General features: G+C 36.8%; 1 protein-coding gene across 1 annotated transcript in view; it reads left to right on the top strand.

Moving 5' to 3' along the window:
* Nucleotides 1-15,772, top strand: part of MASTL (microtubule associated serine/threonine kinase like) — a 19,438-nt gene extending 3,666 nt beyond the window's left edge. Inside the window, exons 3-11 of the mRNA XM_026843397.1 lie at nucleotides 607-856; nucleotides 2,184-2,290; nucleotides 2,626-2,758; nucleotides 3,330-3,502; nucleotides 4,640-5,887; nucleotides 7,815-7,953; nucleotides 10,684-10,797; nucleotides 10,884-10,985; nucleotides 13,376-15,772. Coding sequence (XP_026699198.1) covers nucleotides 607-856; nucleotides 2,184-2,290; nucleotides 2,626-2,758; nucleotides 3,330-3,502; nucleotides 4,640-5,887; nucleotides 7,815-7,953; nucleotides 10,684-10,797; nucleotides 10,884-10,985; nucleotides 13,376-13,533 — 2,424 coding nt within the window. The 3' untranslated portion in view covers nucleotides 13,534-15,772. The remainder of the gene's footprint in view (nucleotides 1-606; nucleotides 857-2,183; nucleotides 2,291-2,625; nucleotides 2,759-3,329; nucleotides 3,503-4,639; nucleotides 5,888-7,814; nucleotides 7,954-10,683; nucleotides 10,798-10,883; nucleotides 10,986-13,375) is intronic.
* Nucleotides 15,773-16,352: the final 580 nt, after the last annotated feature.

Here is a 16,352-nt window from a genome sequence, read left to right as displayed (position 1 = left end):
TTTTTTTTTTTTTTTTTCTTACAAATAAGTATTTGGTAGTTTGGGGGCTTTATTTTTCAGTCAAGCATATAACCAATCACCATTTTATAGTAACAGCTACTTCATTTGCTAGAGCTTCTGGAAGCTCTTTTTGCATGTGTACACTGCAGCAATGTCATGAAACAAGACCTAAAATAAAAGCTGTCCATATATGTTAGGCAGACAAATCCACACTGCTTTCCCCTGTATGGTGGTATATTAGCAGCTATGCTGCCTTCTAGGTCCCCTCTCCCTGTTGCTTTTAAATGACTGTTAGTTCAGGACACCTCTGGATACTGCCAGCATGTAACTGTAGGACAAAGGGACACTGACTACTCTAATGTTCCCACTGTAGTGAGATTCTTTGCTGCATTCAGTGGTGCTACAGAGAACACACGTGACAACTTTTACTAGAGGTTTCCTTGCCATGGGTGCTATCATGTGTAGGACCTATGCATTGGTAAATGTTGTGATGGTAGCACTTGCAAAGAACGGTTGTTAAACCTGCTGAAACACAAAATGTGCAACTTGTGTTAAACCACTGCGTGTTCACAAGGCCTGAGGTGTTTGTACAATATTTAGTGCTAGATATGTTTAAATGTTGTGGTGTATTCCTCTAATGGGAATTGTCTGCTGGCTGAGATGTTACTGAGAAACAGCTATAATCAGGGTTTTGTATTGAGTATTTCTGGTCAGTTAATATTGCTCAGTTGCCCTTTTACTGATTTCAACTATATTCATGTCTTCAGGGACCTGAAGCCAGACAATATGCTTATTTCTAATCAGGGCCATATAAAGTTGACAGACTTTGGGCTTTCCAGAGTTACTCTGAACAGAGGTAAGAGTTGTGTGTGTCCTTCTGGCTGTATTAGAATGTATTTTTGTGTTACATTCCTGTAATCTTGAATGCTTTACATCCCTGTAGAGGACAGCTTTCAATTAAATAAGCCCAAATGTTGCACTAATATCTGATTTCTAATTTGTATGTCCTGATAAGGTACATGCTATTAAAGGGTCTGCTCTGTGCACTACACTTCAGAAACCAAAATATTCTTTGGGACAAGGGTGTATGAAATATTATCAAGAGCCATTTCTCTTGAAGGGTATAGATTTAAAGTTTTCTGTGAAATCCACTAAGAATTCCAAAAGACGAATGAATAATTCTGGCTATTTCTGTCCTTCAGTTCATGTTTTTCTGTCCTTCTGTACATTAACTTCCAACCTGGGCTGGGACCTTCCAGACACTAATGTAAAGGACAGGGGGAGGTGTTGTGTCCTGAACAGAAGATTATAAATCATACAAGCATAGTGTTTTCAAGTAGCAGAAAATAGAGCTGAATAGTCAAATGACTGGCACAGGTGATAGGCTGCAGGTCTTAAGGTGAATAGCCAGCTCCTGAACTAGTTTGCACCTCCAACTCCTTAACCATATCAGCCAAACAGCACCAGCTTAGCTTTTTCAGACAGCTGGTGATGAGTACAGCCTTTTTATATAGTTAAAGGAATGGAGAAATTCAGAGTTGTCTATGGATTTTCTGATTCATGGCTTTAAGAGTATAGAGGAAAATACTAAGTATACTGTATTTTCTATAATACTGCTTTGATAAGCTCTGATGGGGCAGATTATTGTGTCCAGCTGAACCTATGTAAGCTGTAAGCCTACTTACCACTAGTGAGCAATAAATGGCATCTAAGGTTAAATCTTCACTTATGAAAAATTTGTAGGTTTTTTGAGATGTCTTTGGGAGAGAAGACAGGCTTTGAATCAAATTTACCATCTTGGCCAACAGGCCATTGGCTGGAATTGCTGCCTGAAAACCAAAGCTGGTATCAAATTAAAAAATGTAACACTTGCAACATAGTATGTTGGAAAATAAACTAGACTCTTACAGTTTCTATATATAAATTTTATATATAAAAATTATTATATTTATAAAATTAAAATATAATAATAATTTTCTATATAAATTTTATGATGGCTGTATAGGAAGAAACACCTATACAAGAATGTATGGGTATGTCTCACTTGTGTTTGGTGGCTTCTTTTGTATATTCAGTATGTGACTACATTTTTTTTCCTCTCTTGAACTTAAGTAAATGCCTGTAATTTTACTTAATAGCAAAAGGAAAACCTGACCTGCTTTGTATTTTTTCTTTGTTTGTAGAGATAAATATGATAGATATTCTTACTACGCCATCAATGGCAAAGCCGAAACAAGACTACTCGCGTACTCCAGGACAATTGTTGTCTCTCATCAGTTCTCTGGGTTTTGTAAGCAATTTTCACTGTCTTTGAAGTACTTAATTCTTTTAGCTTACTTACTATCTTAAATGTAATAATAGGAGCGCTAAGGCTATTCTTGCACCTCTTCTGCCAGCTGGTAGAATGACTTGCTACATGTTTCCAGCACCTTGAAGTTGTGAAGCGATTACCTCAGGCTATATTTCAAATAGCTGAATATCAGTTGTGCTTCAAAAAGTTTGGTAAATGGGTATGGCTAGGTGCCAATGCAAATGTAATAAAGAATATGTGAAGTTACACTATCAATCCTGGGTGTTTTGTTCAGGCTTCATTAACTTTGAACTATGCTTCTTCCTGCTTGATAGTATACTCCTGTTGGAATGAAAATGCCAGAGTACAATTCAAGTCAATCATCTGATAGTCTGCATGGAGTGGTTTCTCCCTTACCTATGGTCCAAAAGGAAAATACCCCTCTCTCGACTAAATTATTCAAAACATGTGAGTATACCAAGCCTTGTACTGACTAATACTCTGACTCTGAGGTTGTGGTCTTTTAATTTTATGTGAGTAGCTTAGACCCACGATAGAAGATGTGTTTCTATCGGTGTCTTGCTGTCTGCCATTCGTTACTTAAGGACTGTCACATTTTTCACTTATACTGCTTATGTCATATTTTGATTTTTTTTTTTTTTTTACATGCACAACCACTGAATTCAAAATCACTTGAAGATTTTACAGAAATAGTGCCAGTTCTTGGCATACTTTCACTGAAAATTATTTAATATAGTAATGTGTGCTTTCATTTAAATTATCTCGCTGCTTACTTATTTCCAACCTGAAATGAGAAAGGCAGCTGCTATGGTGCTAATGTTCTGATTGCTTTTAAATTCTTGGCATGTTCCCACTTCAAAAAATGAATGACTTGACTATGCAGGAAAGATGAAGAGAAATTATGATGTCATGCATAACTTTCCAGAACTTCCTTTGATGTGAAAGCTTGACATAGTGTGAAGCAGGTTAATATATGTTGCCTATTTGTACCAACATTTGATGTCTTTTTCCTCTCAAGATCTTGATACTTCTCCATTAACTCCTGTGATGCCAGTGAGAAGTTTAACTCCTACTCTACTTCAGTCAAGAAAAAGGTTTGATACATACAGCATCAGTAGTCTGTCGCATGCAAACCTTTCCAGTATGGAATCAGAATGCTTCATGAGCCCCAGGTGGGAGAAGGATGTAGAGGTCAGGACTGTTTTATCTTCCCACTATAAATTAAAATTAGCTTGTATTTTTCTATGCACTGTTGCAGATCTTCTCTACTTACACAGTTATTTCAAGTGTAGAGAATCCTTCCTATGGGAGAAGGAGCAGGGGTTGTAATCCTTGCCAAGTAGGAGTTTTGGATGAAACTAGTATTTTTCTTCAAGCAAGTAAGTCCTGTGCAACATGACAGGAAAAGCAAATGCTATTTAGCCTGCAGCAAAGGAGTGAAAGGGAAGGCTTCTATTGGATGACACTGGTGTAGCCCTATACCTCAAAAGGTGGGCAGTGCTGGGAGTACTGGCTCTTTTGGAAACTAACCTTGTCTCTGTAGTTTTATCAGTTCAGCATACAGACAAAAGAATTTCTTTAAAAGGCAGAACTTGGAGAAAATAATAAAATACACTTCAAACTTCTACTAGCTATTAAAACTTGAAAATGTTTAAGAATTTTATTACTGAAGGGTTTTGTATCAACTAATACCAGTAAGTATAGCTGATACAAAATACTTTCTCCTATTTTAAACTGTTAATAAAATTCTGTACAAATACAGACCTAAAAGAAAATGCTGCTGTGTTTAGTCCCTTGTCATGATTCCTATTTAGATCACACACAAAACCTTATGTTTAAAACAATTTATAATTCTTTGTTTTATCTGTCCATTTCCAAAGGCCTTATTTTAGTATTGCGTTACCAAAATAGTAGTAATACCATATTTATCTTTTGTCATCTCCAAAGTATAATAATGCCACAGGGCAGTACGATGAGGTTCTTTAGTTCGGGGTTTCTTGGAAACTCAGAGGTTCTGTAGCTTAACTTCTTACCATAAAGTCACAAATACAGCTTTAATTGCTATATTTATTCATCCTTAGGCATTTAAAAATACTGCATTTTCTATTGTATTCTAGTAATCTTATTTTATGCTCTTAAAAGTCAAATTATCCCTAATCTAGTTTTGATTTTTTTAATGTATTATGTTAGTTTGTCACTACTTGTGGTTATGAAGAATAAATAATGCTTGCCGATTTGAAGTTATTTATGGAAGTGGAAACAAGGTATTTCTATAATACTGTAATCCTGTTTTTCTTGATACTCAAAACTTAATGTGCTTATTTGCAGCAAAGTGAAGATGAACACTATTCTACAACAGGCAGAACAAGTAACAGTGAATCAGCTACCCTTTCCAATGTAGAACTAGTGAATAACAAAGGTATTAAAGTTTTAAAGAAGAAAGAAATGGCAGACTCCAGTTCTCCAATCAGCAGCAATGCCTCTGGCAGTAGGCAGAAGTTGGGAAGTGAACCTTCTGATATAGTAGATACACCTGTGACCACACTGGATGTGAAAGGCATAGTCAGAAAATGTCTTTCTGAAAATAAAGTTTGGGAAGAAAACCCCCTTGTGAATAAAGGAGATATGACTAATGAAACAGCAGAAACTTTCAATCAACAACAGTCACCTTCAAGACAGAATGAGTCTGTCAAGCCTATCGAAGAGGAAGAAGTTTTTGAAAAGCCAGGTGTAAAAAGAAGCTTTGAATTAGTTGACACTAGTCCTTGTCAGGAACTTAACTATGTTAAAAAAAGCAATGCAGAATATAAACGTGGCTGTCGGATCTCAGAATTTCCAGCAAATGAAAGGACAGGTTTGACAACAGAAATTCAGTCCTTAATGCTTTGTAATAATGGATGCCCACGCGACACCTGCAAAAGCAAGGAAGAAGCTAAGAGTTTTATTGGCAACCAGCAACCAGTAGAAAAATTGCTTAATTCAATTATAACCAAAAATCTTATGTGTGATCTGGATGCAGACTATGAAAAGGATGATAAAAAGGAGTATGTGAACTCAAGTTTTTTAGGCACTGACAATGAAAAACCTTTAGGAATCCTCAGTGCAGATTCGGACTTATCATTTCCTGACGTGTCTGTTAAAGAAAGCCATTTAGAAAAGCAGCTTTTAGATTTGGACAAGAGTGTTAAAGACCTCTCCTTTGAGGAACCAAAACCAGAAAACATGCTGATAACATCACCAGAGTCCGGAGATGCCCCTCAAAATGGAGAGGAAGCACATACTGTCCAGGACTGCAAGCCACCTGGTTTGAAGGAAAAGGATCATGACCAAAAACACATGAAAGAGACTTATCTCGACATAGGATCTCCCTCAGAAAAGATGGTGGAAGCACTGAATCTCATTAAAAAAAATGCTGTTGTTTTTCGAAGTTATAATAGTCCAATTAATATATCCAATGTATCCGAGCCATGTAGCATGGCTTCCTTGGATATAATGGATCTTTCACCTGCTTGTAGTGGCTCTTACCCAACAGCTATTACTCCATTACAGAAAGGAAGACCGTATAGGGTCTATCAGGTATGTTAGGAGACATGCAGAAACTTTGTGCATGCCTTAGACATTAGTGATCTGAAGTTATTTCATTTCAGTTGTTAATTTAGAGGAAAATTGGAGTTCAAGGTAGTCTGTGAAAGTGACCTTTGCTGACAGGCTTTAATTTACTGTACTTGTGTGGCCAAAATTATAATTTCTGTAAGTGTTTAGCAATAACTATATGTCCACTGGTTTACCTCTGGTTCAACATGAATTGTCTGTCCATCTCTGAGAAACCCTTTGCTCTTATGGTGAACTGGTAAAGAAAGCCTGTGCTATTTTGTCTTGCGCTACTTTTAGTGCAGTATGGTACTTCCTGTGAGTAATTATAGGTTTCCTCATGTAATGGGAAGTGGGGTTTTTTTTGTAATCCTGCATCCCTCCCAAGATGGTCTGCAAATGCTCTTCAGCTGCTAGTAACTGCTATTATGCCTGTTATTTTCTTTTTTTCATCCTGGTAAAAGGAATGGTATAATGTGTAGTGTCAAGTACCAATTACAAGCCTACTGCAAAGATTGATGGAAAGAGTAATAGCTGCTTGTGGAGTATAAAGCTTTTGATTTGAACTTTTTAATCCTTCTGATAGTAAGTAAAAATCTTATTGTTCTAAAGTAAATTAGAGCCCTGATGTGGGGAAAGTAAAAGTATACTTTTCAGTCAGTGTTTACTGTTTTGTTCTGGCACAGCTTTACAAGACCTTTATCCAGTTACTTAGGTTCTAGTTGCAGGATTTGAAGCTTTCAGACAGAACTGGTGGTGTGTTGAATAATTTGGTGTACCAAAAGGGGACATTCAAAATGTCATTTTTGGGAAGGCCTCTCTTCTGATGTATTTGTCTGAATTGCTAGCTTCTGTTTCATCTACGTAAAATTTTAATTGACTAGGAAATTTAGCTTGTATTCAGCTGAAATGGAGTCAAAATAGTATATACTTCATCTTCTGAGAAATAAATGACCGTATGCATTACATGTTTTTGTAATTTAGATTTGCACAGGAGGGTACCTTTTTCATACTTTTGTGATTCTTTTTAAAATCACAGCACTGTGCCCTGGTTACCCGATTTCTATTTTGATAGTGGATTCTGTAGCCTTTATGGCATAGTGATAACGAATTGATCTCTGCTGCACTGAAGATGAAGTTGGAAGTGAAATTATACAACATATATAGGAATTAAGGGTATATTGAAAAATAAAGAATGAGTGTCTACAAGATAATTTAGTAGTATCTTCAGGTCAAAACAGGAAGTCTTGCATTGCAGTCAGCCTATTGACTATGAGAATTTATTGATCTCTTTGCAAGCCTGCATATTTTATCTTCAAATAATGTCCCAAATTACTTTCAGAATGTTTGTGTAGCTGCAGACAGTCCCTAAGTCTAACTTGAGTAGAACTTCATCTGCAGGCATGATGCAGGTTAAACAATAAAGGGCTTGTTTAGTATATTTTGAATGTATCTGGTATGCAATATGTAAGTAAATTCAGGATTCTCCTTTTTATTTTACAGGTATTTGACATTGGCTAATATTGGCTTTTCATTGGCTAATATTAAGAACTTGGTGCTAAAATCGAAGTGTATTTTGACATTCTGTTTAGTGGGTTATCTTCAGATTTGCATTTGAAAGGGGAGTTTAAGATTGAGGGTTTTTTTGAGAAGTTACTTGTGGATTTGACACTGGAGGAAGAACTTGAAGAAAAGTCTCAAAGGCTAGGCATCAATTAACTTTTTTATTAAGTTATTTCAAGATGGTTGAGATAAATGGAAGCACATTTGACATACTTTTTCAGGGAATGTACATTCTGTGACATGTTCTGGACTTGAACTTAAGTATCAACTGTTATACCCATTACTAAACATGGAGATAGGAGTTTCTCTGGGGTTTTTGACATCTGAAATCTTTGTTGCATCTTTTAAGACACCTCATCGGGGAGATGCTGGCACACCATATAGGACTCCAAAGAGCGTAAGAAGAGGAGCTGCCCCAGCAGAAGGTGAACGAATCCTAGGGACCCCAGACTACCTGGCACCTGAACTGCTTTTGACAAAGCCTCATGGTAAGATAAACAAACTATGGACTTTGTAAATACTTGAAAGGTGACACATTTACACTTCTAAATGCCTCTAGAGCTCTAAACCCTTAAAGTAATGCAATAGTGAATTCTTTAAAAATACTTGGTGCTTAGCTTCTGCCAACATGGGTGACTGTTTGCTTCAGCTGCTTCTTCCATTTACTTTTTTTTTTTCATGTGACCAGAGGTTTTGACTGTCTAGCATAGCTTTGCCTGCTGCTATTCTAATGCTCTGGAGGTGTGCCTGGTCAGCCTGAGACTTGTGTGGTGTAGGAATCACAACTTGGTCATCCTGAGTGTCCTTAAAGATTCTTGAGGGAGCTGGAGGTGGCAAGTGGAACTTAGTGGAATTTAAAGTGTATTCCATGTTTGTTAGTGTTATGTGCATCCAGGTAAGTTTATAAAGCTGCATTAAAATCAGTTTTGAGTTGAGTAACTTCATGAAACAAGATTTCTGGTAGGATCTTCCATATAAGTGTACAGTAGTAACCATCAAATATTTTTCTGCAAGGTAGTATAAGAAAATAACTGAAGTGCATAGATTTCTTTGGCTCAATCCTGAGCTCCACTGAAATTAACAAGTCTGAAATATTTTCCCACTAATTTGCAAGATCCATTAGCAAAAAATAAATGCAATGTATCCCTGATACATTTGTTGTATTTACAATTACATTTTATTTCCATCTCAAAAGTATACTACTATTTTGTAGAGCTAATAGTCTTAGGACAATTGAGATCTTCATTACAAAAGCTATTACTAATCTGTGGAACAGTAAAATTCTGCTGTATGCAGCCAATGTACATTAACTAAAACTGCATGAAACGATAGAACAGTAAGAACTAAAATTATTAAACGTGAGGTTGTTTTGTACTTCCATTTAGAAATCCTGGTTATTTAGCAGTCATTACAACTGGATAATAGTTTAGAAATGCAATCAAGATTACTTAGACAATGTGGAACTTGGTTGCGAGGTCACTTCTGTGCAATTATTGAATGTTTTCAGACTTCAGTGATAACTTGCGGAACCAGGGTTTTATGTCAGGAAATATCAAAGCTCCCATTACCTTCAGTAAAGCCAGAGTTTTCTGGCTTTGGAACTCAAGACTTCCCCTCACTAAATATTTCTAGTGTTATCTTGCTTGTAAATGTAGCTTCAATCCTAAACTATAATGTTGCAAAAATGTTTGTTTCTAACTTAGATTTTGTTGAGTTACTCACACTCGCATGCACTCTCTCTCCTGTGCCTTCAGGGAATCGTACCTGATACTGATTATATTTGTTAGGGGCTTTAGCAGTGCTAATAATTCTTGCTTCATTGTCTTTCATATGCAGGGACTCTGATCTGAGTTTGCTATATACCGTGCAGAAATGGAGTGTTCATCATAACTGTGAACAGTCAAAGTATAACTAGATCACAGATTCCACAAAAGTTTCAGGAAACATCAGTATCACTGGCTAGGCTATCAGAAATCACACATGTAAGCCTGTACTTCAGGAGTAAAGTCAGCATTCTTAAAGATGTTGTGTAACAGGAAATAAACCAGAGACATTTTTTTCTAAATGGTATTTCTGTTTCTTGATTCAAGATGTGATTTAGCAGGGATATGGTAGGAGTTAATCTAATTTTTAGTTAAACTTTGAATAGAAAAAATTGCTGCTGAAACCTGTGTTACTACATTGTTGAGAATTGTGATCTTAATAGACTTTGACTGAAGCTGGGGATATTTTATCCGAACATCTGAGTACCTCTAACAACAGGGGATGTGATCTCACTGCTTTGATAGCTTAGCTTGGTGGGGCACTCTTACTGCTGTTAAAAGTTGCTGAATGTGTGTTAGATTATCAGTTAAACATTTTAGTTTTCAGCATTTTTAAACTTAGTCAATAGTCCTTTTGAAATGGCTCAGAACATTTGTTTTCTGAACTTGGAGGTGTCTTCATGTTGGGTTTTTTATATGCCAAAAACCCCAAGTAGAATTGCACTTCTTTCTAAGATATTTTTGCAGCAAGTGTGGCATCTGTTCTCTCTACAGTGGACTGGGCATGGCTTAAAGATGCAAGAAGCTTAGAATGCATGTAGTGGTGTCTTTGCTTGTTTTAAAGTAGGTTAACCTGGAATGTGGAAAACCAAAATTATTTAATAACAAAGGAGAGATAGTTCATAACTATGTGTTGCTCTAATCAACTTCAGTGTAATGGAAATAATTCCAGCTTTTTGCATACTGGCTCATCTCTGCAAGTTGTCGTCAATATTTTGACATAAATTTAGACAACTGAAAATTAAGTTCAATAGTTTGAATTCTAGGAGTTATCTTAAAAAAATGAAAGATACATGTTACAACATGGAGCACTTATCCAGGCTTCAGAGTAGTTGTAAAAGACAGCTGTTTCTCATCACAAAATAATTTGTTGGAGAAGTCAGCTTCTGGATTCTCTGTGATGGGTGCTGATAATTAGATTGTTCTTAAGAGCCCCCTTGCTTTTATCAGTAAACCTCAGTATTATCTCTAATGAATGAAGAAGCAGACCTGCTTTAAAAAGCCATTTAATATATTTCTAATCTTCCCCATGATTAAGTACAACTTATTTTCTTTCTTCCTGCATTTCCAAGAACTTTTGCAGGATTTAAACACACTTCAATTTCTGCCATGGTTAATCTTTGCAAATATCATTAAACTTTGTGACAGTGTAATGACCTGGATTTCTCTTATCAGGTTCTGCTGTAGACTGGTGGGCCCTTGGAGTTTGTCTGTTTGAGTTTCTAACTGGAATTCCACCTTTTAATGATGAAACACCAACACAGGTCTTCCAAAATATTTTGAAAAGAGGTAAGCTGTTTCAATAATCAGGGAAAATATGCATTTCCAGTGTTTGTTTTATTGTTTGAGTTAACAACTCCTCTGCATCTTTGTAGATATTCCCTGGCCTGAGGGTGAAGAAAAGTTGTCTGATAATGCCCAAAGTGCAATAGATATTCTCCTAACAATTGACAGTACTAATAGAGCTGGACTGAAGGGTTAGTATTAAAATTCTGTTGTGTTCTTTGCAACTGATCAAAAATTTCAAACTGGTGATGTCCTCTTCCTGAAACTTAGACAAGTAAACTTTAGCATCTATTTAGGTTCCATGTATAGTGCCTGAGCACTTAAGTTGTGGAATTTTCTGTATTTCTTGTGGGATTTTTCCCTTTTGAATGAGGAAATGGGGAGGGGGAGGTTTTTTTTTACTGAACTTTTGTTTTAATGTTGCTTTGCTCTGGATGTTTAGTGTTTGCCCTCTGATGTAACAAAGTTGTCTTAGCTAACTCAGAAACAGGTATTTGGGGGTTTTTGACCTAACTGATTTTAGGAACCTTGATTAAAAGCCTATAGTTTGGGAGAGAAGCCTCCTGAAAAAGTTAATTCAAAGGACATTCTTTGTCTTAGGAATCAACCTGTCTTTACTGAATTGTAAACACACAGAGTTAGACAATATATACTATACAAAGTCTATACAATTTTTTCACCCTGTAGAAGGACTTAAACATTTGCTGTTGTAACAGTGACTATATTTTAAATTAAAAAAAGATAAAATCAAGGTATCTTAGGGTGAGAGATCTTGGAAAAAGAGGAGGAAATCTTATGAGAACTGCTCAAGAAGTCACTAGAGAAGGAAATTATTATGGAAATGCCTACTCCTAAAGAGACTAAAGGCTAGAAGCTGAAACCAGACCAAATCAAATTAGAGAAGGCACATGGTTATAAATGAAGATCATTGTCATTGGGGAATTCTGTGGCTCTTTAATGTATCCCAAAAACCATCCGATGCCTTAATTTTGAAGGTGTTTTAGTTAAATGCAAGTTATTGTCTTTATTCCTGGATATTAGGGTGAAATCTAATTGCCTGTCATGCATAGAAATTTAGATGACATAAAGGTTTCTTCTGATCTGAAGTTCTTGGAAATTCATTCTTTGTCAGGACCTTTAACTGTATCTGTCTAGCCAATTTATAGGCCACTGAAATGAAGCTGGATGAGTAGCTTTCAGGACAACCATTGAGTTTTCCTCACTGTAATTGAGTTTCCATCACTGTCTGTCATCTTTTCTTCCCACCTGCAACACATGCTCTGTGTCTTCTCCAGCATGAAGCCTAACTTACTGAGAAGTTCCAGTTATGTCATGTCCTAAGTGCTATGCTTCTATGAGTTCAGTCCCTCCAGATAAGCAAAGCTTTAAAACAGCATTTGGCAGCCAACACTGGTATCCAATGTTGGGGTTTGTATTCTACCCCCCTCTTCAGAGATGTGGGCAGGAGCTGACTGCCAGCTATGGTACACTTTAATAATTTTTTGGAAAAGACAACAAAGTCTGCTCTCCTTTTCAGCTGAAGACAGCTTTCTGTATGGGAGAAATTTAAGAGCAGAACTATATACATTTCTGAGATAGTGTAACTGTTCAGTGTCCTGCATGTATGGCTGCTGAAGCTACTAGAAGTTAGTCTTCTAAGGATTTATTCAATTATTTATTGCATTTTGTCTAAAATAAAAATTGTGTTCTATTATTTGATTAGGAAACATAGAAATGTTAATGTCTTACTGTCAGCTAAAAGCCCGTGGTATGTGCTTAGAATCAAAATTTGTAGTGAGCATTTGTCTTGGTCAAACTTCCACTTCCTTCTAAATGATTTCTACCTGTACTGTTATTTTTTCTACTTGCTTTTGATTTTTGTGGTGCAGGTTTGTATCCCACTCCAGGCAATTTCTTGGATTGAATCAAAGTAGCAAAGTTGCTTTCATCAGAGAGTGGTGTTTCCAGGTTATGCAGAAGACGCATCATATCCTGGGTACCAGGAAGTCACTTGCTCAGAATGGACAGGGCAGGGGAGTTCTCCTTGAGTCATAAATTCTTGCAGCTTCGTTAGTTATCCCACTTCAAACTGGGAATAAGGAGTCTGGTGATTTGTGGTGACAGACTTCTGTGTCTGGTCGTAAGCCAAAGGGGACTGTGCAACGCAGAGGAACACCGCTCCATGAGCGAGCAAAAGGCAGGTGGCCTGCATTTGAGAAGGGTAGGAGGGAGTCCCACATGTCTGCTCGGCCTGGAACTTTGCCAAAACTAGAAATGGACTTTGAAGTGATGCTTAAAACTTCTGTGGTGCCCTATCATGAGAAATGCCCCTAGGGCACCCCTGATCCACTAGGTTTGCTGTGTAAAATAGGTTATCTAGCTGGGGGAAGACAGTTGGCATCACAATAGTTTGATCCCACTGAGGTTGGGGTAATCAAAACCCAATTGCAATTTGCTGTTTTGGGATTCACAAAAGTGCAAAACAGAGGAAATCTACTGCTGGTTATGCATCAAGGGAACAAGGTGTGACTATGGGGCTTGGACAGAAGGAGGTTTATAATGCTTATGACTTCTGTTTCAGAACTGAAGCATCACCCCCTCTTTCATGGTGTGGACTGGGATAATCTGCAGAATCAAACTATGCCGTTTATACCTCAGCCAGATGATGAAACTGATACCTCTTACTTTGAAGCTAGGAATAATGCTCAGCAACTGACTGTGTCTGGATTTAGCTTATAGCATCAAGATAAGTCGACTTTCTCCATGGTTTTGCACACTTCCAGGTAGTCCTACAACACTAGTTTGGTCTTAAGTAAGTTTCCTTGCCAAACTTAGAGTGTGTTCTAAGTTATCGGTCCAGTTTTATTATTCTATCCTTTAAAGTGAAACTACTGTATGAAACTTAGCTGGTATCAAGTGCCTTCATGCTACTTTTATCTCCCTTACTGCACCTTACTAAGAGGCCATAGCATTGTATTTCTTGGAGCTACTAACACCTGGCAATGATGGGGCTTTTCTTACACATTGATATTAACTCCAGTTAGGAGGGGTGAAGTTATTTCCCAGTTAAACATAATAGGAAAAGAACATAAATGCTTGCAAACTGTACCTACTTCTACCTTACCTATTGGTGCGATGGCAGTCTTGTTTAGGAGTAGTCCTTTCTGACCAGTTAGAATATATATTGACTCTGCAAACCTGATGTTTCCATTCAAGGGGGAAAATTGAATCTTCATGCAGCATTGAAATGTCTTCTGTTATCCCAGGAAGAATGAAGAGACAGTGGTGTTCAAAGCTAACTTGGCTAGATGTGCCATGTGAGATTAACAGTAACTCCAGTGGTGGTTTTCCTTTCCTAGACAAATAGGGTAGGGAAGGGATACTCGGGGCAAGCCTGTTTAAACAAATGCTCTATTTAAATTGTTGCATTGTAGCCACTTACCATGTAGGAAGATGGATTGAACAGCCTACATTTTAGCAGTTACTTGTTTTATATAGAAAATGCCAACTATGTGTTTGTGCTCACTCATGTCAGATGATGGAAAACAAAAAATCACCTGAGTGTTAGCTAACAAGTGAAGTGTTATTCATATTGAAGCTGCTATATATTAAACACTATAATGTACTGCAAATTAACAGACTGTTCTGTAAACTCACAACCAGATTTTGGATTTTACTAGAACTTAAGTTATAACTGTACAGTCAGTATTATAAATTCTAATTACGGGAAGTTATATTTAAATCTATTTTTAAACACAACACAACTTGCATCTCCTAGGTTTTAGAGATTTATTTGTAGGTAATTCTGTTTAATATTTTTCTTGCATTGGTATTTATCTTAGCTGACTTACTGAATTCAGACTTTCATTTTCAGGTTTGTAGTTGTTAGCTAAAGATCACTTGTGCCAGATGGTGGTGCCAGCCAGTGGCCACACACCAGAAGCTGAGCATTTTGTGATTTTTTGCCAAATGGCTTTTGAGTCTCATGAACTGAACCTTGCAGGGGGGTGAGTTTTGTCCCTTCATTTCCCCGGTTCCTGGAAGACAAGACTTATTGATGGCAATCTGAGCAAACAGTGTCTACTAGGCTTCCTGCTGTCCCTTCAGGTAGCTGGGAAAGCAATGGGAGTAGTGGCAACAAAGGAGAAGCTTCCTAGCAGGACCAAAAGAGAGCTAATGCTTAACAGCTGTGAATGAGAAATCTCAGCTCTAGGTGTGATAACTCAAACATAGTGAAAGAATCCTGGCAAGCTGCAAAGTGTACTGTGATTCTCACTCATTCCCTTTGCTAAGGACTTAAGTTTTAGAAAACTTATAAATTGTTGAACCTTACTGAAATTAATGTTACATGAAAAGGTGCAGGAGTCAAATGTAAAGCATTACTGAAGGAGTATCCACAGACAATGCTCTCTTGAATATAAATTCTTTAGCATTTTTCCTGTGTATAGTTAAGAGTATATAAACTGGGGGAGTAGAAATACCTTAATTGCTGGTAATTTATGCAATTTATTCTTCCATTTCTAGTAATCTTGTTTAGGAAAACTAGTCTTACAAGAATGAATCTGTTTCATGCTGAGGAAAATGCTTGAAATATGTGTTAGAAAATAATGTAACCTGAACACCACAATGGGTCTTTGTCTTCAGTACTTTGCAAATGGTTACAACCTGTTCCCATTTTGCAGCATGACACATTTCCTTCAAAGTGGAAAAAATTAGTGATATGACTTGTTAAAGATAACCTCTAACACCTTGAAATAATTCTTAATCAGCTGCCAGGGTCAAGTAAGCTTCTATCTAAACTTTTTCTTGACCAATTGCAAAGAACTCTGGAACTGCTTCAAAGTCTTTTAGGTAATCTAATGCTAGTGTAGACAGAGCTAGAGATGGTGGTACACCAAAGCACTAGGCATAAAGAATCCTGTTAAATTAGTGTTTTGTTCTTTTATAAAACCTTCTTATAAAAACCTTTATTCTAAAATAAAATTATAAAACTATGGTAGAAGAACCATAATGTAGTACAAAAACATACACTCTGTAGACAGTAAATGGGCAAAATCAAAAAACTGACAAAGCAGGAGGTTTAATGTAGCCAGCTATCACTGCTGTCTAGAACTGCTGCATTCTGCAGTTAGCACTGATGACTTGCAGTACCCCATTCTCTTTGGTATCTTGCATTTATCCTGATTATAGCAAACATGCAGTTCAATTTAACAAGTTGATTGTCAGTGTGTGTGGTGTGGGTTTGGAGGTAATTTTGTATTTTTATATTTAAAAGGTGAATCCTAGCTTTATTCTTCAACATCAAATTTCTTGTCAATTCAATCTCATTGGTTTTGTCCCACTTAATTGCTTGACTTCAAATACTGCAGGCAAGAGTACAAAAAGCTATCATGTAGTAGCTGAAAGATTTAAAGTTTCTTCTCATCAGTAATCAGCTACAAATATTCATAAAAGCTAGCAAAAGTTTCTGATCCTTAGAAGCTGTGAAATACCACTTGGCAAGTACTCTAGCTAAACTTTATGTGCATGAGCTACATATAAACAGTAGCTTCCAGGTT

Source organism: Athene cunicularia (assembly GCF_003259725.1).
Source record: "Athene cunicularia isolate RWA chromosome 2 unlocalized genomic scaffold, athCun1 chr2_part1, whole genome shotgun sequence".
In the NCBI taxonomy this organism is placed as follows: Eukaryota; Metazoa; Chordata; class Aves; order Strigiformes; family Strigidae; genus Athene; species Athene cunicularia.
This window is presented reverse-complemented; position numbering and strand designations above follow the sequence as displayed.